The sequence below is a fragment of the Cyanistes caeruleus genome, chromosome 12 (genome assembly GCF_971803275.1).
Source record: "Cyanistes caeruleus chromosome 12, bCyaCae1.hap1.1, whole genome shotgun sequence".
Taxonomy (NCBI): domain Eukaryota; kingdom Metazoa; phylum Chordata; class Aves; order Passeriformes; family Paridae; genus Cyanistes; species Cyanistes caeruleus.
Genome location: NC_141712.1, coordinates 13,163,293 through 13,187,007, shown reverse-complemented (window position 1 = coordinate 13,187,007; position 23,715 = coordinate 13,163,293). Strand labels below are relative to the sequence as shown.

The following is a 23,715-nucleotide window of genomic DNA, read 5'->3' as shown; positions in this document are numbered from 1 at the left end:
GCAATTCCAGCACATCAGTAACTTGCAGGTGTTCAGACAGTGAACCATTTTCTGATTTGGAAGCAGAACAAGGTATTGAACTCTTCAAGCTTACCTGGTAAAAATGGGGGTAAAAATTGTTTTCCCTTGAGAGAGGTATTTTAAATCAAACCTTGGGATACTCTTGGTGTGGTCTTAAGAGCTATTTCAGAATGGCTCTTATGCTATAAATTCTGGTGTAATTTGGCTTGCAATAATTTCTCAATGGTTACATGGTTCAGTTACTACTCTGGTTTCAAAAAGTCATTCATTCAAGATTATTCTTTATATTTGGGATTAACTGTTAATAACATCAGTACAGCAGTATGTGTGGTAAAGCTGTTTTGAAGAGTGGAAATTTTGCATGCACAAAAAATACTGAAATATTTGTATTAATATAGCCAGCTCTGTTAGTCAATATAGAGGAACAGCTGCCCACACACTTCAAACTGGGACTGTTCTTCTGTATCAAAAGAATGAATCTGTATGATTGAATTGTATGTGTCTTACTTAATTTCAGGATTTTCCTATTAAATGTGTTTTTATGCATATATCCCATTTCCAGTAAACACTGAAAACTGTATTTCAGCAAGTCTGTAGGACAGTGCTTTGTGATGTACTGATAAATAGCTGTGTGCTCTGGAGCCTGTCACCTGTATTGGCATGATTTTGTATCAAAAAGCTAACACAGAACTTGGACTTTTTAATGCCAACAATTTGCTGCAAGGGTACGTGCTGCTTCTAGCTGATTGCTTTTTGAGGCATCTGTTGGAAGAGCTCTAATGTCCCTTATTAGAGTTGTCTGTAAAGGATAAGGAAAGGGAAATGACAGCAGTAACATGTCCTTCAGATATTTGACCTCTGTAACTGGTTATGATTGCAGCTTCCCCTTTCATATTTGGCATTTATTACTGTTGTGAAAGCATTAACATGCTGGTTGATGGGAAAAATAATGACAAACTTATTCCAAGAATCTCCATTTAATCAGTTTTGTTCCCTCCTTCCTTCCAAATGATGAGGGGCCTGTAATGTCATGTTCACATTCCTTAAACAGGTATTGTCCCAAGGTATCTTGGTACAAATCCAAGAGTGTGGGAGAATCTGCTCTTCCATTTAAGGTATCCCCTCACTCTGAGGGCAGTTATCCCTAAAAAAAAGAAGTTTATTAAAAAGCAAGAAATTACGACAAAGTGATTCAATTAAAATTATTATCTAGTGGGTAGAGAAAAACACTGTGATGTCCTCTACATTTGCTACTAATAAAGAGGATTTAGCACCTCTTTTTTTAGTGGAGACACATGACAGCAGTATCACTCTCAGGCAGGTGGAACAATTTACTTTAGCAGTCTGTTTTATGGTTTAAGTCTGTGTTCTGCCCTGCTCTGAGTGTCAGTGCTAAGACTCACCCCTGCTCTACAACTTTGTTTAGCAGTTAAAGCTTAGACTTCTCCCTGTCCAAGCACGGCTGATGTTGTTTGTCAGATCACTAGCTCTGGATATGATTAATCCCTTAATAATGAAGCTGCTGGGAGTGGAAGTCTGCACACTGGTTAGGTACAGATTGTATGTGAGACTGGGTGGGTTTGTTGTGGGGTTTGCTTCTCGTTTTGTTCGTTGTTTTTTTTTTTAATTCTAGTAATAGCAATACTAAAGCTGGTGTAAGAACAATCTTCGTGTTGTGCAGCATTACGTTGACAGTCATTTTGGGGTGTTGTCTGGTGCTGCAGAACTAAACTTGACAGTTCTCAGAAACTTTAAGTAGCTAAACAATAATTAAATTAAAGAAAAACAGTATTTTTTCCCCTTATAAGGTACCAGAGTATCATTTCATCTGAAGCAGAGACCAAGCCCTAACTCTAATAATACTGAATCCCAATGAAAGTTGCTTTAAAAAATATGGCTGAAATAAACCCAGTGAGCAAATACTCCAGTTACTAATACAGAAGAGCAGAGACTGAGTTGTTTTTTTTCCTGAGGGCTCTTCAGGAGCTGCAGCACTCCTGACTTTTGAAATTTGATACAACTGTGGTTTTTCCCCCCTCATCTTGCCATGATGCCTCATCAGTTGAACCTCATTCAGCTTGTCCGGACTGTCTAACATACTAGTGACATACTTGTCTGAATATTATCTTTCTTTTGTTATCTTTCTAAAGTTATTGTTTTCAATTTGGTAGCTGTTACAAGGTAATTTTTATCTCAATAGTATTACAGTACTCTTGGATTATGGGAAACGAAATAATATATCACATTTTTTTATTTAATTTTTATTTACTGCTACCTTACTTCTGAAGCAATCAAGTTTACTTTCTATTTATATGTGTATTTAAAATGTGCAATACAAGATAATTCTATGGAGATCAGTTGTATATAAACACTTTTTCACTAGCTAGGGAGAAATCTGAAAATTGGGAGAAATGCTGTTTCAAATACAGAAGTTTCAATAATATAGTGATAATTAGGCTAAGAAAAATATGTACCAAATTAGGATTTTCTTAAATAAAGAATACTGAAGATCCTATTCAGTATACAGCCCTTGAGTTCAGCCAGAGGTTGTCTGGCTCTCCACTTCAGAGAAAGGTAATGAATACATAAGCAAAATCTTGAGAGTTGTTAGAACTATCTTGGGGAAGTTGATCATGTGAGTAAGTTTAGTCAGCAACTGCAAAATATTTGTGAGATCTGAAAGTCTCATTTCAAGTTTCATTGCAATCTTGTGAAATAGGTCTGACTAATTTATTTTGGGATAGAGGACTAAATACACTCAAAATACTCATTGCTTCCTACCAGTTTGTAAAAATCCAGACTACTGTTGTATTAGCTGTTTATAATACTTGTTGTATTAAGGCATATGCTCTTTAGAACCACAGAATGGTTTAGTTTGGAAGGGACTTGTGCCAACCCCCTGCCATGGGCAAGGACACTTTCCATTATCACAGGTTGCTCCAAGCCCCATCTAACCTGGCCTTGGACACTTCCAAGAACAGGGCACTCCCAGCTTTTCTGGGTAACCTGTGCCAGTGCTTCATGACCCTCACATGGAAGAATTTCTTCGTGACTCATAATCTAATCTAATCTACCTTCTTTCCAGTTCAAGCTGTTACCCCCTCATCCTCTCCGTACATGCCCTTGTAGAAGGGATACATTCTCTCTTCATAATACAGTTCAGTAGAACTGGAAAAGAGTATTGTATCACCTGTAACCATACTTAGCATTGCAGCTACTCCATGGATGTTGAACTCATCCTCAACCTAAGAACTAAGCATAAAAATAACTTCCCAAATGCTCTTTTAATATGTTGCCCAAAGGAATTTCTAGATAATCTTTCATTTATTAGAACTATATTTGTACATTGAAATAAATTATTTCATGTATCAGTTTCTGTAGTTTCAGGATAGTTGCCGAATACAGCTGATGAAGAATAACATTAGGAAAATGGGCATGTAATCAGGGAACAGGAAGGTCTTTCCTTCTGTCTGTTGAAACAGTGTTTAAAACATCTGTTTCCTGCTGTTTTGTTGGAACCAGTGTTTTCAGTACCCGTGTATTTGGTTTAGTTTAACCATTAGTTTAACCATTTAGTTTAAGTATTAGTATAACAAGTAAGTGCATATTTAGATTACAGTTAAAAGCTTTGAAAAGTGAGTTAAACTGAGCATTGTTGAAATAATATTTTAATTTTTCTTTCTTATTCCTTCATTAGGTCTTTTAACATTTATAAATTGTGCCTATGTTAAGTGGGGCACACGTGTGCAGGATATATTTACTTACGCTAAGGTCACTGCTCTTATTGCCATCATCATCGCCGGACTTGTTAAAATATTCCAGGGTAAGCTTGTAAAATTAAAGTAAAAGTTTGTGCTTATCAGTTAAACTGAATGACTGGTCTAAAGACTGTTAACTGCCTCTCTATGTTTTATGAAATACCTCAGTAAAAAAAGTGTAATACAGCCACAGTAATACCAATATTAGTCATTATCATGAAATCATGATATCTCATGTGTTGTGAGATATCCATCCTATCTCAGTTGACTTTGAACTTGGTAAAAGAAGGTAATTTATTGCTCAGCAATTTTGTGTTATTTACAGCCTGCAGGACAGAATTAAAAAGGAATTGAAAACAGCAGTACACAGAGACAGGAAAATATAGTGGAAGTGGTGAAAATCATAAATTTCTCTAAGGAACATGCATTTACAGTGAGATCAATTGAATATTTTTTTTACAAAATTAATCTGTGATCTGAAAGTGTCTGAACTTAAAGCACAAATGTGCTGAGAATATGTAGGTATATTTGTGAAGCTACCAGCTCTGTTTTTGCTCAAAGCCTGACCTCTATAGTTGTTGAGAATTAGAAAGTGTGTGTGTTGGGCATTGTGCCTTCAGGTTTAGAGAAATTCTGAACTTAATTTTGTTCTTAATGCTTCCTTTGAGAAGAATTTCTTGGTGTGTTAGCTTAACAAAATGATCCTGCTTTCAAAGCTGCCATAAATGTTTGTCTTTCCTTGGCAATCTGACAATTTATGTTCTTTGCTCTAACTGGTTATTGTTGAAAGTTCATGAGCAAGATAATTACTGTGAACCAATCAAGAATATGAGCATGTGGGGACCAGCTTTAATCCTTAGCATATCTGCCCATCCCTTGTTTTGCAGATACCGAGGTTGTTCACATATAATTTCCTTGACATTGTCTCCTTCTGTTCCTAACTCAGCAGTTACTCCACCTCTGTTTGTGCCAAGGGAGTAGCAACATCTGATTGGGATAAAAAGTAGAGAAGAGAAATAAGTAAAGATATTTTAGAGGCCTCAAATATTACAGTTTTACTGGAGTTACTACAGGATGCATATTATGGGGCACATTTTGGAGTTACAGTTACTTGCCTTTCTGTTTTTGGTGGTTTTGTGTGTGTTTGTATATATATATATATATATATATATATATATATATATATATATATATATATATGTAGTTTGAGTGTATAAACTGTGATTGATGAACTTGTCTTGCTTTGCTGCTTAAAGTCAAAAGATGGCACAAGTTTTCACACATACTGGTCCAAAAAACATACATACACTTTTAGCTTGGGAAAATTTTATCTTAACAGTAATACTTAATTCTGTGTTAATTTTTCTCAGTTTTCTATTTTTAGTAGCAAAACCTAAAACATCCATGTAGGTGTTTGTGTGGGGTTTTCTTGACATTGTTATCTAAAGTAATTTGTGATCTTTGTTTTTCTGCATAGACTGTTTGAAAAGTTAAAAGTAGATAGAAGAGTGGGCTATTTTCTAAATATATATGTTATAAACCCTCACATTTAACCTGAGTACTATCACTGCCAATTGTTTATAGCTTAGTCTGAACTTAATGTTCCTGAACTTCCTGTGCCACTGTGGACAAACCAGGTGTTTAGCTGAAGAATAGTACCATAGACACCCAATAATTTTTAGTGGTTTTAAATGCCATGCTTATTCTTATAGCTAAAATATGGAGTAGAATTGGAAAAAAGGTCTTTATAAACAGATTTGAAGGAGTTAGAGTTTCTGAGGTGTTTTTGTAATTGTGTGCCACACAGGAAAATACTGCTTACTGTGTTTTATTATCCTGTCCTTCATTGCTTCTTTTCCACACAGGACATACATGGCATTTTAAGGACTCTTTTGAGGGATCCTCTACTGATATTGGAGAAATGTCCCTTGCATTGTATTCTGCCTTATTTTCTTACTCTGGTTGGGATACACTCAATTACGTAACAGAAGAAATCAAAAACCCGGAAAGGTAAATGATTTGAGCGTTCTAAATGTGGGTGGTTCCCAGGTTGCTGGGTTTGGGGCTGTTACTCACTAGTAAATACTGAGCTTACACAGATATAACTGCTCTACTGGTGAGGCTGTGGATGACCACTAGCAAAGATTTACTAAACTCCATTAAAAGTGAAAAAGAAATTAAAACATAACAAGTAAGTGTAGATGATTGCAGAATGCTGTATTCAGTGCTAGATAAGCTTTCAAGATGTTGTTACTATATATTATAATAGGTCTCAATGTTGCAGTGGAATAGGTACCTAAGTGTTGTCTGTGTTTACTTGTGCAATCATTCTGATTTAATATTTAAGAATATTAATCTTTTCCATGAATTTATGCTCTAGAAGTGTTACTGGCTAATCCTGCCCAGTTGTGAGTCTGTAAGCAGACACCTTTATGTTAGAATATCCTCTTTTATAATTTTCACACCCTCTTATAAGCAACAGCTCAGCTGAATAGCTGAATGATAAAAAATGAATGAGATGTTTTTTAATTCTCCCAACTGATTTTGACTTTTGCAGTTTATTCCCATCTATGTTGGATGTTGAGTTTTATGCTGAGCATTTACCTAACTGGGAAAGTTGTGGCTAAGTACTTTAACTCTAAAAAAAACCCTAGCTTTTTTTAGTTAGATTGAATTCCAGATTGACATCCAGATTAAATCGTCTTGCAAAGATTTGGTACACATATTCAGAAGACATACATTTTGAATTTTAATCAGTCATTTGGTCCTTCAAATCACGTGTTTTTTTTCTGCTGAGGAGCTTCTTTTTTGAGTATTGTTGCAATGCCTTTTCTTCTTTTTAAAATTAATATAGTGTTCTCTGTTATCAGTTTGATAGCTCTTCTATTAGATGTATTGCTTTGAAAAACAATTTTTCTCACAGTATATTTAGCTGATGAAAATTTCCTCATAATAATTTCCTCTAGATAGGCATCAGTGCCTAATACAAATTTCATTCTTGGTAGAATGGTAGCTGGTAAAGTGAATTTCAAATTGCAGCTTTCTGCATTGACAGTTCTTGAGAATAATGAGGTATTCCGGACTTCTACAAAATTACTACAGGAATTACTGATTTTTTGTGTTCACTTGATTGGTTGTGCCTTCATGCTTGTCTACCCAAAAGTTGCAATCCACAGATCACTTTTGACATCGTCCCTTGGTGTTAATCTTGGATGATGCAAAGTCCTTAAAATGCTATTTCAGATTTTTGTTACATTGTGTAATATTTCTGAATTAAATTCACAGTTTTCTGCTTCCTTTTTTACTCTGTGCTGGGTGGGATTTATGGGTCTCTTACTGTGAGTGTGCAATCTGAAAGAAGAGTCAGAATTCCCAGTTACTAATTTACTGATTTATATGGAGGATTGTGAGGTATGTTTGTTTTTCTGCCTCCATGGCAGCAGACAGAAACAGCTGGACTTCTGGGCCTCAGGAATTTTATGAGGAAACTTTCAAAGTTTTAGTCAGACTGATAATTTTTATGCTTTGGGCTTGTTTTTGTTTAGGTTCTTTTTGTTGTTGTTGTTGAAAACAACGTTCATGGCAAATGCACATCAATGCCACCCTGCTGTGTTTGATTTCACACTGAGCAAACTTGAGAGTAACACTCTTGGTTCTGCTTCCCCTTTTGAAGCATTTGAATATTTCTATGAGGTTTGAGGGAAGAGTAAGGCTGAGAAAAGCCAAAGACTAACATTAAAAATCTTTCTGCTCTGTTGTTTCTTTCTGTGGAGCTGCACACTCAGGGCTGTGAGTTTATCTCACACTTAACTCTTATTTGCTCACATCTAAAGGTTAGCAGTGTTTTCCTGTTACTCTTGACTTTTTTTTGTAAAAAAAAACTTCCTAGACATGTGCTTGCTAGTAAGATACACCACATGCTAGGGCTCATAGCTGTTCAGCAATTTTAGATCTGAATCTCTGTTGTGTGGCCCAGTTAGTTTGTTCTCTGCAGCAGTGAGTGCAGATGGGAAGAACAGGGGTTTGGTTTAATAAATCTCCCTGCATCAGTTCCAGAAGTAAGTGCTGTAAGGACAGCCCAATCCCTAGGGAGGAGTGCAGTACCTCAGAGCTCTGCTTCTTTGGGTTCTAATTGTGATAATTAGCATGGACATTAGGAAATAATTTAAAGCATGTAAGTTTGAAGGCTCTTACTACAGATCTGGAAACCTTGAAGTTAAAGTATTTGAAGAGCAGTTACAGAGAATCCCCTTTTGCATATAATTTGGGTTTTAAGTTACTATAAAAATCAGATTTTTTTTCCCAGTCTTCTATAGTAGAATTTCTAGCTATAAAAGAAACCAAGCTCTGATTCCAGAGATACCTTTTTTTGAAATCTTTATGCTGGCTTCATTATTTTTCTCTTTATTGTAAATGATACAAATAAATAACTTTAATCTGTTACTAATAGAATTTTTCTTTTTCTGCAGTTGTGGGTTTTGGAGTTTTGTTCTTATTTGTCTTACAGGAACTTGCCCCTGGCTATTGCAGTATCTATGCCAGTTGTGACTGTTATCTATATTATGACCAATATAGCTTATTATACAGTGCTGGATGCTCATGCTGTTCTCGCTAGTGATGCTGTGGCAGTGGTAAGTTGACCAAGTGTTACAAATGAGTGCTTGAGATCACTTAAAAAATCATTGGTAAGAGTATGAGCAAAACCCAGAATCAATATTAAGCAACAGCAAACTAAGTTCATTGGCAAGATTCACTCTACTACTTACAGGATAGTTAAGGCACACCGAGGTAAAAACAAGCAACAGCAAAACCAAGCACAATCCAAGCAATCAAAACAGAAATGAACCGAGAACTGTCTAAGAGTGTGTGTGTGTCTGTGAGTGTGACAAAAGGATGGTGAGAGCAAGGGCAAAAAGGAATGCAGCCTTTAAGCTTAACAACACTCAGACCTAGCTTTAACTTAACTTATACCTTAAGATTCAGTTATAGCTTTGTTTAAGAAGCTATTAAATTCTTAAGAATTTAAGAACCGAATTGTACTTAGCAGTGACTAACTTGTGACTTCTAAGTCACACTCAACAACTTAACAAAACAACACTTAGGAGCATTAACTTAGCTCATAACTTAACTTTACTTAGGGGCCTAACTTAGGTATCTAAGATACTTGAACATCTAAGAAAGCAATGTTTCTCCCAGATTTATTACAGTATATGTGCATGTTTATGTACCCAGACAGAATGAGTGTAAGCATGGTACCTGTGACTTCCCCTCAGAGGTCAGTGAAATACTCACTTCAGATGCCTTTACATCTTCCAGCAGGCAAAGGGTCAGTCCTTGAGGAGTTACTTAATCCAAACAAATACAAAAGCCAGTACACGGTCTACTGTCTGTCCTGATTTCTGTAAAGCAACACAGGCTTTTCCCTAACAAAATTCGGAAAATACATTCCTTTGACAGCAGTGAAATTCTCCAGTCCAGCCTATCTCTACTGCTCCTGCCCCTTGTCCTCACAAAGGTTTGGACAGCTGGATGGTGAATGGCATCAGGAAAAGTGAACCACCCTGGGAGACTGGCAGAGTGTTTCCCTGGGGACCTGCCCAGTTGATCTTCCTGAACACAGCAAGTGACAGCACTGCAGCAGCATCAGTGGCCAGATAAAGGAAGGGAGATGAATGCCTGAACGTTACTGGACGTGTGAAACCCAGGCCTAAATTTTTGTCATTTTATATACATTTATTTAGTTGTTCTTTGAGATAGGTTTTTTATGAAGAATGAGTGTATCTTTATCTTTGAGTCCATGTATACATTTATGAATATATACGTGCTGTGCAGCTTTACATTAAATTGTAATACTCAGAACTGGACAGATCAGGTTTTCCTCTCTACTATGGGATGTATCTGAACATGGAGGAGAAAAAAGGAAGACATAAAAATTATGTAAACTCAGTCTAATTGCATACAGAGATAATGAGTGACCAAGAAAAGAATGAAAAAATATATTTGTGAGTTCCAAAATTATTTTAGATGTTCTAATTGTTGGGCTAATTTTAATGGAACTTAAAGAATGTTATAGATTTCTGGAAATCTGAACATTTAATTTTTCACTGTATCTCAGGTTTGTCAAATACCTGTGTATAAAAGCTGAATTAATGTTCTATCTAAAGGCATTTTTGCTGAGATGTCTCATCAGCTGGCAAACAATGCTCTTCTGATTGCTGCTGCTTCCATCCCTTCTAGAATAATCAGGTGAAAGTGCAGCTGAAGTTTAATGCTTAACATGTGAACTATTGAAGATTCCTTCTCTCTGATATGAACAATTGCACAGTTTAATGAAACTGACTTTAAACTTGATCTGCTAAGACATTAGCAAAGTGTGTGGGCCTCCGGAAGGATGTCTGTACAATGGAGGAGTTGACACAGAGGACGTGACACATGCATGACATGTACTTTGTATTATGTGCAAAGTGAGATTGGGTTGCACTAGGGGAGTGCAGCACTTGTGCTCTTGTAGTTCATCTTCTAATTTAGCCTGTTCTAAAGGGCAGCTCCTTTTAATGCTGCAGCTAAACAAAAAAATGAACTGAAAGCGGTGAGTGGCAATAATTTGGAGAATTGCTTCAAAAGTGCCCTTGCAGTTCAAATTCAAATACTTCAAGGAAGTGGGGGGTGGTGGGGGGAGGGGAAGAGCTAATGGCTGTATTTGAAAACCCTCCTATAATACAAAAACGTAAAAATCTTTATTGTGAAATTTCTCTGGGTGGTGGAAGAGAGCTTTATCCTCAGTGGAATCTTTAAGAAGACTTAGGTCATTGTATTCAGTGGATGAATGAAGAAAGGAGGTATGTATTAAGCTATTCAAAAAAATCTGATTAAATAAGCCACTTTCATCTGCTTGGATATTCTACATGTGATACAAAATACAGATTACATATTGCCCTTTATATAGCTGGTGAAAGTTGGTGTAGGGTAAAAATTACTTTAATGAATTTTTAAAGAAACGTGGTAGTAATAGTGCTTCCTTTTTAGAGTCTCTGGTATAGTCAAGCAGCAGTTACATTTCAACTTCCTTGTTGCTATTTTGGGAAGAAATGAAGTAGCTTTCTCCTTTTAAGTGAAAAGGCTTTGAGTTGTAAAGGGGTGGTGTGAAGGCGTTTCTGGTTTCTGCATGGACTGAAAGTTCTGAGGAAAAGTATACGTGTATCTTTCCACATCACCTTCTGTGCTCTTGGTGGCTGTGAGGCAAAAGAAATCATAACAAGGGATTATGTGGGGGGAAAAAATGATAAAATGTCCTCTTTTTACATCAGAATTGGCTTCATGTCATATAGTTCCAGTGTTTGGTCTAAGAAACTGATTATTTAAAGCTGTTTTGTTGAAGAAATTTTAGTGATATGGCAACAGCTAGTTTAAAGGTTCTGCAAATGCTCTTCAGATGGTTGCTGATCATGTCAGTTGAAAAAGAAATCACTTTTTCAATGATTCCTGTCAGATATTCACAGCTGATTTCTGTTCTACCTCCTTATGCAAACCATCACAACCTTTGCATATGAAAATTACTCTGTAGCACAAATACAAATAAAGAAGAGCAGACATTTTATCTCATCTTTCACTGTCACTGAACAGCTTTTTTTTGTTGTTTTTTGAGACTACACATTTTTTGTTTGTGAAAGTCGCAGATAGCTCCACAAGCACCTTCTGGGTTGTTTTGTCTCCTGACAGGAAACATACTGGCTGCCAATGCACAGCTTGTTACCTGCTTCTTGTGTTTGGTCATGTCTGTGGGTCTTGATTGAGTTCCTACAAAAGGTGGTATTTGGCAGCTTATTTCTTTTACTTGGAAGAGATAAAACTGGTTGAAACAAACAGTTGATTGTCCTGCGTAGCCGGCTCTCTTGGAGCTCTACAACTTTGTCAGTAAACTGGGGATAAAGAGGATGACTTCAGTTGCATCTTTGAATATCATCTCATGAATCCAGTGTAGATAAGTCAATTCACCCTGGTGCTCTCATATTCTAGAGCAGGCTTGCTTTGCTTTAGCATGCTCCCTCAATGAACTGGAACGTGGGAGGCTGTGTGTTTTAGGTATTTTATTCTTCTTTGGTGTACAGTATAATAAATGTTGAGTAACTGAATTCAGACAGAAATTTTTAAGTTCTTCTTAGACCTTTCGGATATTACTTCTCTTCCTTCACTGGCTTCACTGGTTTATTTTCTGAAGAAAATCAGCTTGTCCTTAGCCATCAGTATCATGTTCCTCTTTGCTTGCACAGGCACTTCCCAGTACAAGGTTTTCATCCACAAGGTTTCTGTGGATGAAAAGGACATTCCATAGGTTAAAACTGAAGAACTCTTCATTAGGGGCAGGCAGTTGCTTTTAGAGGGAGAGTTCTGAGTTTTATTTGCCTTCTTTGTTGGACCTAGCTGTAAGTCACTGCCAATGTAACACTCCCAGTGCCAACTACATGGAAGTTCTCTGGCTCTGGAGTCCAGCTGAAAAAGCTGAAAAGCTGAGCTGAACTTGAGAATGCTGTATTACATTTTCAGTATAAGATAGACAAGAGACTTGGAAAACACTGAACTCTTGTTCTACAGCTAGCTATAAGAGATGCAAGAAGAGGATAAACATCTGAAAAGTTTTAGATCAAGTATCTTCAGCACCTCCATGAAATGGAACTGTTTTACTGTTGGAGCTGACATTGGAAATTTTAGTTTGGGCTGTACAGAAGAGAAATCTTACATGCAAGTAGGAATGCAATATATTAATGTAGCAGAGTAGTGCTGGTTCTCTTGCTATAAGGTTGTATTCAGTGACCTAAAAATGAAGTGGGAATTTTATGCTGGACTTCTTACTGCACTGGACCTCTTTTTCCTAGTAAAGGTATTGCCAATAACACAAGGAGAGAATTACGTGTTTGAGTAGACCTGATGAACTGCATGGTAGTTGAAATGAGAATTACAGGAGACACATTTAAATTGTTTTCTTTTGCACCTTTACAATTTTCTGGGTTTGGTTCATGTGCAAATTTCATGTGACATTAAATTTAATTTGGTTAGTGGGGAGAGACGTCATACAGTACCCTGACAAAGTAATCTATGGCAGTGGGAGAAAACTTCTTCTGCTCAGGTGCTTTTTTTTGCATGTGCAACTTCCTGATTGCCATAAATCAAGAGTTTGTTTATGTTAGGCAATAGCACCTTAGAGTCCTCAGAAGCTCCAAATTAAGAAAACATACTGTAGTTCTGACTGGCAGATCTTCCTGTAATGTGTGAATGTATTTATACTTCACCTTAAGAGAAATGTCAAAGCAGAATTGTTTCCAAAGTACCAGTCAGATCGCTTATATGGATATATTAATCTCCTTAGTGCCCTGTATGATTTTCAGGGTAAAAGTGTTAGTAGAACTTGGTCTGGAAAAGCTCCTGGGCAATAGGATCCTGAAAAGATCTGTAGATGCCTTTTAAACATTGCTGATAGAAACACCTCATAATCTTTGGGGGTTTTTTGGTATAAGTTTCTTATTCATGTTAGGCTACATTCTCTTTGCATTTCTCCATTTGTCCCTCCAATCAATACTGTGTGGTGCTTTGCCAGCTTCACATGTGCTTGTGCCTCTATACGCTCTCAGTGTAGTCTGACATTTCTTGTGTGCCTCTAAGTGCACTTCTAGTGTGCACCTAAGTGTGATTAAATAGTTCTCATCTTGTGATTTGTAATATGATTGTGGGTCTTGCTACTCATCTGTTTGCCTGAATTATTGAGTGTGAGGCAGTATCCTGTGTATTTTGTTGTGGCAGCTCTTGATATTGGAATTTCTGCTGCTTTTAGTTCAACTTGTTTGTACAGAACTGGACCTTCAAAGGACAAAAAAAGTGTTCTTGCAAACCATTCACAATTTACCAGCTGATGATCATGAGATCAGAGTAATCCAAGACAAAAATAAAATGTAGTTTAATTAGTCATTCATGCCTTGAAACAAAGCTGTAATTCAGTTTTTGACCATTCTTCTGGGAGTAATGTAACATTTTAGTCATGATGAAATAAGAGCAGTTCAGCTGAGAGGTGCATGGCTGGAAAGCTTCTTCCTTCATTATTGTACCCTGATGATGGTTTGAAAAAAAAAAATCAAAACTAAAGGGCACAATTCCAGGTTCATGTCCAGTATGCATGTATCTATGTATACATTACATATTCAATGGATGGGAGGGCATAAAAGAACTTTATCTGTAATTACAAGTGTTACATGAGCAATTCTCTGTTTCCAAGCTGTTAGAAGCAGTTATAATTCAAGTCTGGACTACAGGACTTGTCAGACTATAGCAGAGATGACGATTTAATCTCTTAATCCTTCTCACTCTTTAGACTTTCTCAGAAGAATCCTGAGATGATATCCATCCCCATAGTGGTGGCTTTCTCCTGTTATGGTGGACTAAATGTTTCTGCTTATAGCTGCCTCCAGGTAGGCTCCTCTGTCATCCTCCACATACCTTTGTGAATGCTCCATTCTTTTCTCCATTGCCAGCTCATTTGTTTTTATAAATGCACTTCACAACTCCCAGAATCAGTGGTAGTTAAAGTAGAATTGGTGAGGAGTTCAGCTCAGAGCCCAGGTCTGGCTCATTTCTGGAGGATCCATGATTGCACAATTGTGGTTTTAGCAGAAAGCAGCCACTAACTCTTTTACTTTTCGCTCCCCCCTTCCCTACTTGGTGCTTTGTGCCGTCCCTTCTTATCAGTGTGTGTGCTTGATAACTTGATTTTGTGTTGTACTTTTCTCTGCCCTGCCTTCTTATGCAAAATAATCCTCTGAAATGCATGCAGTGAATGTTCAGTGTCTGCTTTTACTTAGACATCAGTAGCTCTTTTATCAAGAAACACTGAGGAGATCTTTGGGTTTGTCTTTGTTCACAAGACACTATAGCTGAGCTTTTGAGAAGACATTTCTTGGCATCTGTTGAAAGAAGGGTAGTGAAGGATTTATGAATTTGTACTCAGGTGTCTGAGTAGTAGTAATGAACTTGGCTGGCTTTTTTTACAGATGAAGGTAAAACCCTGTCAGAAAATACCTGCCATAGGGCAGGTGAGTCTTTATGTTCATGTTAAGCTGGTTGATATCAATAGATAGATTAGCCAAACTTTAGGTACCTTTCAACTTTATTTTGCTGAAAGATCATTTTGCAGGCAGATAGATCTACTTGGCAAACCCAGCTGAACTTTTTTTAGATGATACTCAATTAAAATAGGCTTTTATATTGCCTCACCTCAAGTTTTGCTCTTGAAGTTTCTCCACCCTTTGCTGTATGAGGAATCCCAACTACAGCATTGGAAAGTACATTGGGAATGACAGTGTTTGGTAGAGGTTGTCTCTACATTACTCTCACTTTTGAAGAGTCTGACTTGTACAGCTCTAGGGAAATCACTTATTTAGGCTTCAAGCTGGATCAACAGTTGATGTAGAACATAGCCTGCATCTAGAATACATTGAATCTGTAGCATTTTGATCTGTATATGATTTGTGGGTTTTACTGTTCATATGAATGATTGTTGTTCTCCAAGATGTGTGAAACAATGTTAGTATATCCTAGAACAGTTGGATACACATTACAGGATGGAAATAGCCTTTGAGTTAGTCCTGCATCTGTCATTCACACTGGCCCAGTACCAGATGTTTCAAAAGGAAATGGAAAATGCTTGCAAAGAATACCTTTGGGGAGGGGAAAAATTCTCCAAATGATATATTAGCTAATATGTATCCTTCAGCATAGGATTACATTCATAGTCTTTTTTCTCTCTTCTTTAGCTTCAGCTATTAATATTGCTTATCTAAATGCTTATCCTTTAGGCAATTTTACTAAATATCTTAGTTCTGTAACATCTTGTTCTGTATCTTGACTTTATATATTAAAACAAAAAATCCTCCAGTTTTGTGTCTGGTAATTTTGCTTATTGTTTGGCTTCAGAATCAGCAGTTCAGATTTAAATATTCCTTTAAAATATTACAACAATTGCTTATTAGAGTTTACATCTTGTCCTCATTCTTGTTCTGGAGGAGTTGTCTTAGTTCATTGACTGAATTACAATAAATTACATTCTGCTTCAGGGGACTGGGTTTCTCAGAGCTGCATTTAGATGCAATAAGGATATGAGAGAAGCACTTTGGGTTCTCAGAATTATTTAGTCTTGAGCAGCAGAAATCTTTTATATGCAATAATGTCAATTATTAGTTGCTGTTTCTGAAAATGTAACCCATGGCATATAGAACATTTCTTATGGTATTGCATACGTTTCTTATGGTCTGGTCTGCTAAATTGGTGTTCTGATTTCAGCATGAAATAGAATACATATATGGATTAGTTCTTTGATACTTTTCTCATGTTTTGGGGTTTTTTTTATAATATCTGTAGAAATCTGTGTGCATTTTTCCACCCCTGTATTGAAGCTCCATTTTGAGGGAGACTGTGCTAAGATGGATAAAATACAAGAGCTCAGGATGAGAGCTGCCTTTCAGGAGAACCAGGGTGACACAGTTGATGCATTGACTTTGAGCCTTTAGGCAAGATTCCATTGAAGTGATTATGTGCTTTTGCATTGTCCATTAGCAGCAGGAAATCTTGTCTGCCTTTGAGGCTCAGCTAAATTACACAAAAGGATGGAACACATTCTGCTTTTTAGTGTTAATGATGGTACACATCAGAGTTGGATTCTGACCCATAACCTGGATAATGTGCTGGACAAAGCACTTTCTCAATGCAGACAAAGAACAGGAAACTATAGCTGGCCAAGCCTGGGTTTATGTCAGTGAATTTTTCAGCATCTTGTAGCTTAAAGATTGACATTACATACAGGTTTTTGTCTCATGAAATCAAACACTCACGTAACAAAAAAAATACCAAACCAACTATATCAAGTCTTTGAGGCTTTTTTTGACCTACAAAAACATTAAGAAAACGGTAGTGCGCTGCTTTTGATGATCTGGTTCCAGGAGTACTTAAATTAAAATTTGACCACTGTTAAATAGAGATAATTTCATATAGTACAGATAAAGGCCAGTTCTGAGTGTTTATCACCTTTGATTGAGCTCCTTAGCTCATAAATATTATGATGAAGACCAGTGCGTTGAAGGGGGGGGTCAAGGGCAAGGTGTTAAAAATACTAAAAACTGAAGAAATTTTTTATAATAGACAAACCTGCAGAAAGCTGAATTACTATCTATGCTTTTCATATCTGAGGATCTTGAAATTTATAAAGGAAGAGAGAGATAAGAAGGTGATTTGGAGAAAAGTTCATAAAAGGTTTAGATTACTTCTACTTGCTAAGGTATAAAATGTTCAAATCTTTGTTTGAATACTACATATACATACTGAATATGTACCTTTCTGTTTCCTTAAATAGTGACTTCACAATGTCTAATGTAGACATTATTCTTTTGATATCATGACTCTTAGTTTGCTTCTGAAAAAGAAATCATGGAAGTGATTTAGTTACGTGTAGGTAGAATTGGGATGGATAGGAAGGCTTCCACCCGTGTCCTTTGAACACAGCATGAGGGGATTTCTGCCTAACTTCATGCTAATGTCCTGATATGTACAATTCTCAGACCAAGATGGGAGCTAGAATTCCTGTCAGTCTGCGTGAATTAAATTTCTTCATGTTTCAATTGTGTTGTCTGTTACTCTTAAGTCTCTTACCCTTTTTTCTCCATCCAGGAGATTGATCAGAATAGACCAGGACAGTATATTGCAAATTATTACCCATTTTTGTTTTAGATCCAAGATTGCTGTCAATCAGTGGCTCTTACCACTTACTGTGAAACTTTGATGCTCTTAACTTCTTGTTTTCAGAGCTCTACCACAGTCACCAGTTTCTTGCAGTACTGTCTAGCAACATCAGCTTTTGAGGAAGTGATAAGATCACTTACTCTGTCATTTGCCAAGTTGTGAGAGTAGAGCCCAGAGGCCCTGCCATTGGAGCTAAAGGAAAAGATGTTGCTCAGGAAACTGCAAAAAAAGGAAAATAAAGTTGATTCCTAGAACAGTATCTATAAAGAGTAGGTGTGATGTTGGCTGTGGTTATTCGCTGCAATATGGCACTTCCCTGCTTGGTTAGGTAATATTTTTAGTAATCCAAAGAATGTCCACTTGTGTTCTGTAGGTCAGTTAGATAATAAAATATACTAGGATTGTGAAGAAAATTCTCAAAAAATTTTGTTTTCCTTTGTGAGCATTGTTATTGTGAGCAGAAAATACGACTTTAGATGCTTGGCTAAAGTAGTCTGTGCTTATTTAGAATCCATAAATAAATGAGAAAGCTGTGTGATTCTTTGTGCTGCATTATGGACTGTCCTTACTATGTTACTATTTTTCCATACAAGCATATTACAAAAGCTCTGATGTCAATGTTTTATATATTCTTTATTGCAGATATTTTCATGTTTCCTTTTCCCTTTCATCAGGCATTTGCCGACCAGGTATTTGGTATATTCAGCTGGACAATTCCCCTTGCTGTAGCCTTTTCTTGTTTTGGTGGACTTAATGCTTCAATTCTAGCATCATCAAGGTAGTGCATATCTCTTTCAGTTTGACAAATGTTGATAAGTCTCTTTACATGTTACTGTTATGCTTATCTATTACGAGAGAGGCAAAAATACTTTTTTAACTGAACCTATAATGAATAGTCACAATAAAACAACAGATCTAAGTAAACCTCTGTGTGTGTATGTACACCCTTAACACTGCCTTGTTTCCCCAAAGCATTCTTGAGTGTATGCAGAGCATAATTATAAGATCAAACAAATTTTGTCTGTGTGATGAGTCCTCAGGCCTTCTGATTGTTTGCATTACCTTCTGTATTACTTGACAGAATAATTCTAGCAAGATTTTATTTTCAACTGTATTTTATCTAAAATGTACTGACCTTTTAAAATTAGTATTTTAAAACTTTCTACTTGGAAAAACCCTAAAAAACTTGCTACTGCTGTGAAGCTGCAATCAGAAAGCTTAGCATACTGTATAGAACCTTTACTTTGAGCACTGGTTGTGGATGTAACTAGCAAAAGTTTTAAATAGGTTTATTCAGGCATTTTCATATTCTTCCTATGCATTGAATAAATTTGCAATGCCTCTATTGAGAAGAAATATGATAATTTGGTGAAGCAGTCAATATAGAACAGTTGATAATAAAATTGTGTGTGTTTGTTTTTTGAACATGTAGTTGAACCATCGTTTTAGGGACCTGGCAATCTCTTCTGTTTGGCATTGAAAACTATTCTTCCCCTAGCTGGAATGTTTTCAGTGCTAGCTTTTATAATTTTGTGAAACAACAGTATTTTGTTTCAGTTACTGTAGATGTTGTCTATTTACCTGTAGGATGACCTTTTAAAAAAATGGTTGTTAAGAGCATGTTTCTAAAAGATTATCTATCAATGGTTGTTGTACATTACGTCTTTATAAGAAGGGTTGAATCCAGGCTCCAGTTTAAAGGGCTGAAATTCAGTGTTGTAAATATTTATTTTGACTGTTGTTATTCTTTGATTTTCTGTAATATATTCTGTCTTGCCTGTGGTCTCAACATGTGTTTTACTGCTTTTCCTCAGGCTATTTTTTGTAGGATCTCGGGAAGGTCATCTTCCTGATCTGTTGTCTATGATCCACGTAAAGAGGTTCACACCTGTGCCAGCACTTCTCTTCAATGCAAGTTGTTACTTCTTTTCTTTTCAGCTGATTAGATGGGACACACAGCACAGCTTCCCTCAAAATGAAGCTTCAAAACATGGCTAGAAAAATGTACAAAAATATATATGTATAAAAATAGCATGAGAACAAGTATAAAAGAACTAGTCCATATTCTAGCTCATGCTGAAATCAGAACATCAGTTTAGCAGAAGGCCATGCCATAAGAACTGTGTTCTGTATATCATGAATTACAATGGATTGCATTTCCAGCCAATTGAAACTGCAACTAATAATTGGCATTATTGCATATAAAAGATTTCTGCTGCTCAAGACTAAGTAATTCTGAGAACCCAAAGTTCTCTCAGATCCTTATCGCATCTAAATGCAGCACTGAGAAACCAAGTCCCCTGAAGCAGAATGTAATTTATTGTAATTCAGTCAATGAATTAAGACAACTTTTTCAGAACAAGAATATGAATTATTTAAAGGAAAACTTAAAAACATTCACAAGAGACAAAATATACTGTCATCAAGGTGATTGCTGTGGGAGTGATTTTTTGAGGCATAAAATTATGCCAAACAGCAAGGAGTAGAAGAGGTTACTTAAAGGCAAAAACCAGCATAAATAGTAAATTTCAGACTTTTGTGTTTAGATTCTTACTCTCGTTCTTTTCTGACAGTGTTTTATGACCCTTATTTACCTGTGTGTGGAAGATGTCTTCCAGCTAATTAATTACTTCAGCTTCAGTTACTGGTTTTTTGTTGGTCTGTCTATTGCTGGGCAGTTATATCTACGTTGGAAAGAACCAGATCGGCCAAGACCTCTTAAGGTAATACTTATTAGACAGTTGTTTAAAATCCCTGCCTTCTATGTCATGTAAAAGTACTGTCTAAAATCTGGACCATAAATGTTAATTCTAAAGGTTACAGATTGATCAGGACATAAAGCATGGTTTCCATTTGATGTTGTACTGTGAAAGTTAGCTTGTCTGCTAGGTAAGAACAAGAGATTGTTGTGTCAGTATACCCTATTATATGCTAGTTCAGTAAGTACCCCTTCTGTCTGCCACACAGGAGAGTGTCTCAATAGCCTAACAGAGTAGTTAGCCTTTTATCTAGCAGCAGCAATCTCTCATTGTAAATGCTCAAGTTAAGTAACTCTCTGGACCACATTTAGCTCCAATGATACCTGATCCTCTAATAATCTTCACATACTTTAAGTTGATACTATACTCAAAACAGTCAGTAATTCTTGTTTCCCACGTTTTACTGGTTTTTGCTAAAAACACTTCATGCCACTATGCACTTTCTGTCAGCACAGCAGACTTACCGTACTTGATTACTTTTGCAATTTTTAGCAGCAGTTCTGTTAAGAATAATTCTGGAATTTGCTTATGGTCCTACATAGTCAGATATATGAGAGGAAGAGCAGAGAATTTCACAAACTGGGTTTCAGAGAGAAGAGTCTGTATCATAATGTTTTAACTACAGACAATAAATATTTCATTAACCTTGTGTTCTGTTTTTTCTGTCTGCAGCTGAGTCTGGCTTTCCCAATAATATTCTGTTTATGCACACTATTTCTGGTGGTAGTGCCACTCTATAAGGACTTTGTAAATTCAGTGATTGGAATTGCCATTGCTTTATCTGGAATTCCATTCTTTTTCTTGGGAGTCTATTTACCTGCATCAAGGAGACCTCAATTTATTAACAAGACTATAGGTAAGTTTCTTTGTTAGCTGGAGATGTTGTTAGGAAAGAGGAAAAGTAAATAGGTGACTCTTGGTCTGTTGATGGAAAGGTTTGTGGTGGGCTCACCCCAGCTGAATTCCCAGGGAGCCACTGGCTCACCAGCACCCTCGCAGCATGAGGGCTACAGAATAGGAGGAACAAAGGTGGGAAGACCTGTTGATCAAGTCAAAGAAAGTTTTGTGAGGGGAAAAAACCCTGCTGCTGCAAGAGCAATCTCACAGGCAGCCCAGTGTCCAGCCAGTCTCCAAACAACAGCTGTATGGAAAGACATTCCCACAGGCAACACACTTCTTGCTCAACCCATTTCTATTGCTGAACATGACATCAGATAGCATGAAATAGCCCTTTGCATAGTTTGGGTGAGCTGTTCTGGCCATCTTCCTGCCAAACTTCCTGCCCTCTCCCATCCTGCTGGCTGCAGGAGAGCAAAGAGGAAAGAAAACAAGCCTTGATACTGTGCAAACACTGTTCAGCAATAGCCAAAATATATAGCCAAAATAGCCAAAAATAGCCAAAAAATTATCAGAAAAAAAGTCTTTATTTTAACCAAGATTAATGACTGTAAAAAGTGTGAAATGTTCTTGGTAGCACAAACTGTCCAGCTTTACTGAATCAGTTATTTGAAGATAGATTTTATATCAATAAAGAATAGAATTTTGCCTTCTGTTGAATTACAGCAGCTATATTACACAAATACAATTTTTTCTCTATCAGTGCTTGTTTTGTTATTGTTACTGTCAGACAGCCATGATGAGGGATGTGGTAAGGAAGGTTTATAGCAGAACCTTACCCTGAAAGCAGGATGTGGTGCTGCAGTAGCAGAATATATGTAAATACTCAGTAATCTTGTAGCTTTTCCTGTGTTCTGTTAGTTTTACTTTTTTTTATTCCATCAATTTTACACTCTTAATTATAGAGAAAAAATACTTTGATTACTTGGCAGGGTGCCTAAGAAGCAAACCACCCTAGGATATTTACAGAACAGCTTAAGATACTATCTGTTAAATAAAAAATGAGTGGGACAGTTATTGTATTAACTTCTATTGTTTGTTTCCCTAAAGAGCAGACAGCATTCCTGACAGCTTTCATCAGTCAGATGTGTTTTGTAATTAGAGGTGAGATATGTGGCTGTTGTTCTAATCTATCTCCAATTTCTGTGCAGATGTCATCACACGAAACATGCAGCTGCTCTGTTGCTGTGTTTTAACAGAGATGGACCCAAATGAAGAAAAGAAGTTAGAAAACAAATCAAACTAAAGTTTAAAGCCATTACATGAAACAGGAGGGAGAATAAAGAAATTACACCAACGAAAGGGAAGAGCTAGAACTGGAAGACACAGAAAAACTGTGGTGGTCTTTCAGAAATGCTGAAAATATTCTTACTTGCAGATGGATTCCAACATGGATCATGCCCTTGTGACATCCTAAAATGTGGCATGTTTTCAGGGCAGGTTTTCATGGGATAATGATTACCTACTCATTACCTACTCACACAAGCAGTGTGTCAATACTGTTTCTTCTTCAGAATTGGTACGAAAATGGTAAGAGCTAATGGATCAAATTAGATTTCTGCAGAACCAGGTGGTGAAGTAGTGCATTATTAAGTTAGACTAAAACCCACTTTGACTCCAAAGACCAACTCATTTCCAGCTTAATTCTGATGGATGTTTGCATGAAATGATTTGCTGTACTATCTCAGTTCTTATCCCTGAACTGGAAACTTTTGTGACCAAAAAACTGGTCACAACAAACACTTCATTGGTTTTTCTTCCCTAATGATAAGTTCTGCTCCATTATTTATAGACTGAGCCAACCTTTCTCCCTTCAAGACTTTATTCTGTATGCTGTATGAAAATGTATCTGACTGTGGCAAGGATTTAATCAGCAAAGCACCTTGGCACTAAAGATTTGATTAATAGTTGTTAATTCTTACTTGTTATCTTGTTAGTACTTTGTCAATTTCTGCTAGGTTTTATGAAAACTTCCAAAATTAAAATGTTCGGTTTGAAGCCTGTAAGCATTTGTTTGTGAACTGTCTCAGTGAAGACACAGTAGGTGAGTTAGCAGTCAGAAAATTCCCTTTATAAATTTCACTGCTCTTCACTAGAAAGTGACCATCTAAAACCTCCCAGAAACCACTTTATTTTTACTTCTTCTATAGCAGAATTTCTGTGGCAGACACTAGATCTTGACAGCTAAGTAGCAGGGAATAAAACGAAATAAAAACAGAAGTAAAAGGTACTACTGCAGCACAGACATGCTAATTCATAGTCTATGTAATTCAAAGCTGTAAGCCTAAAATCAGGACAGTTTTGATACTGAATTTTGGTGCAGCAAGAGGCTGCAAGAAGCCAGCCTGTTTGTCTTGCAAAGTGAGATGTACTTCTAAAACATACCTGAGATTTTTACCTTAATTCAGAATGTCTATCTCAGTTGACCTGAGTTTGGCCACGTGTATGGTTTTGTGCATTTAAGTTGAACTAAATCTTGTAATTACAAGATAATGGCTGAAGCA

At 36.7% G+C, this 23,715-nt stretch overlaps 1 protein-coding gene across 10 annotated transcripts in view; it reads left to right on the top strand.

Annotated features, from left to right (window-relative positions):
- The window catches only part of SLC7A6 (solute carrier family 7 member 6), a 29,347-nt gene extending 6,130 nt beyond the window's left edge, over positions 1 to 23,217 (top strand). For 5 of the 10 annotated variants that reach the window (XM_023934736.2, XM_023934732.2, XM_023934731.2 and 2 more), the window contains 8 exons: positions 3,719 to 3,844; positions 5,645 to 5,789; positions 8,287 to 8,410; positions 18,230 to 18,333; positions 19,370 to 19,466; positions 20,129 to 20,278; positions 20,987 to 21,170; positions 22,363 to 23,217. In XM_023934736.2, coding sequence (XP_023790504.1) covers positions 3,719 to 3,844; positions 5,645 to 5,789; positions 8,287 to 8,410; positions 18,230 to 18,333; positions 19,370 to 19,466; positions 20,129 to 20,278; positions 20,987 to 21,170; positions 22,363 to 22,457 — 1,025 coding nt within the window. In that variant the 3' untranslated portion in view covers positions 22,458 to 23,217. The remainder of the gene's footprint in view (positions 1 to 3,718; positions 3,845 to 5,644; positions 5,790 to 8,286; positions 8,411 to 18,229; positions 18,334 to 19,369; positions 19,467 to 20,128; positions 20,279 to 20,986; positions 21,171 to 22,362) is intronic. The other 5 variants (XM_086847325.1, XM_023934737.2, XM_086847328.1 and 2 more) reach the window with 1 other exon arrangement.
- The last annotated feature ends 498 nt before the right edge of the window (positions 23,218 to 23,715 follow it).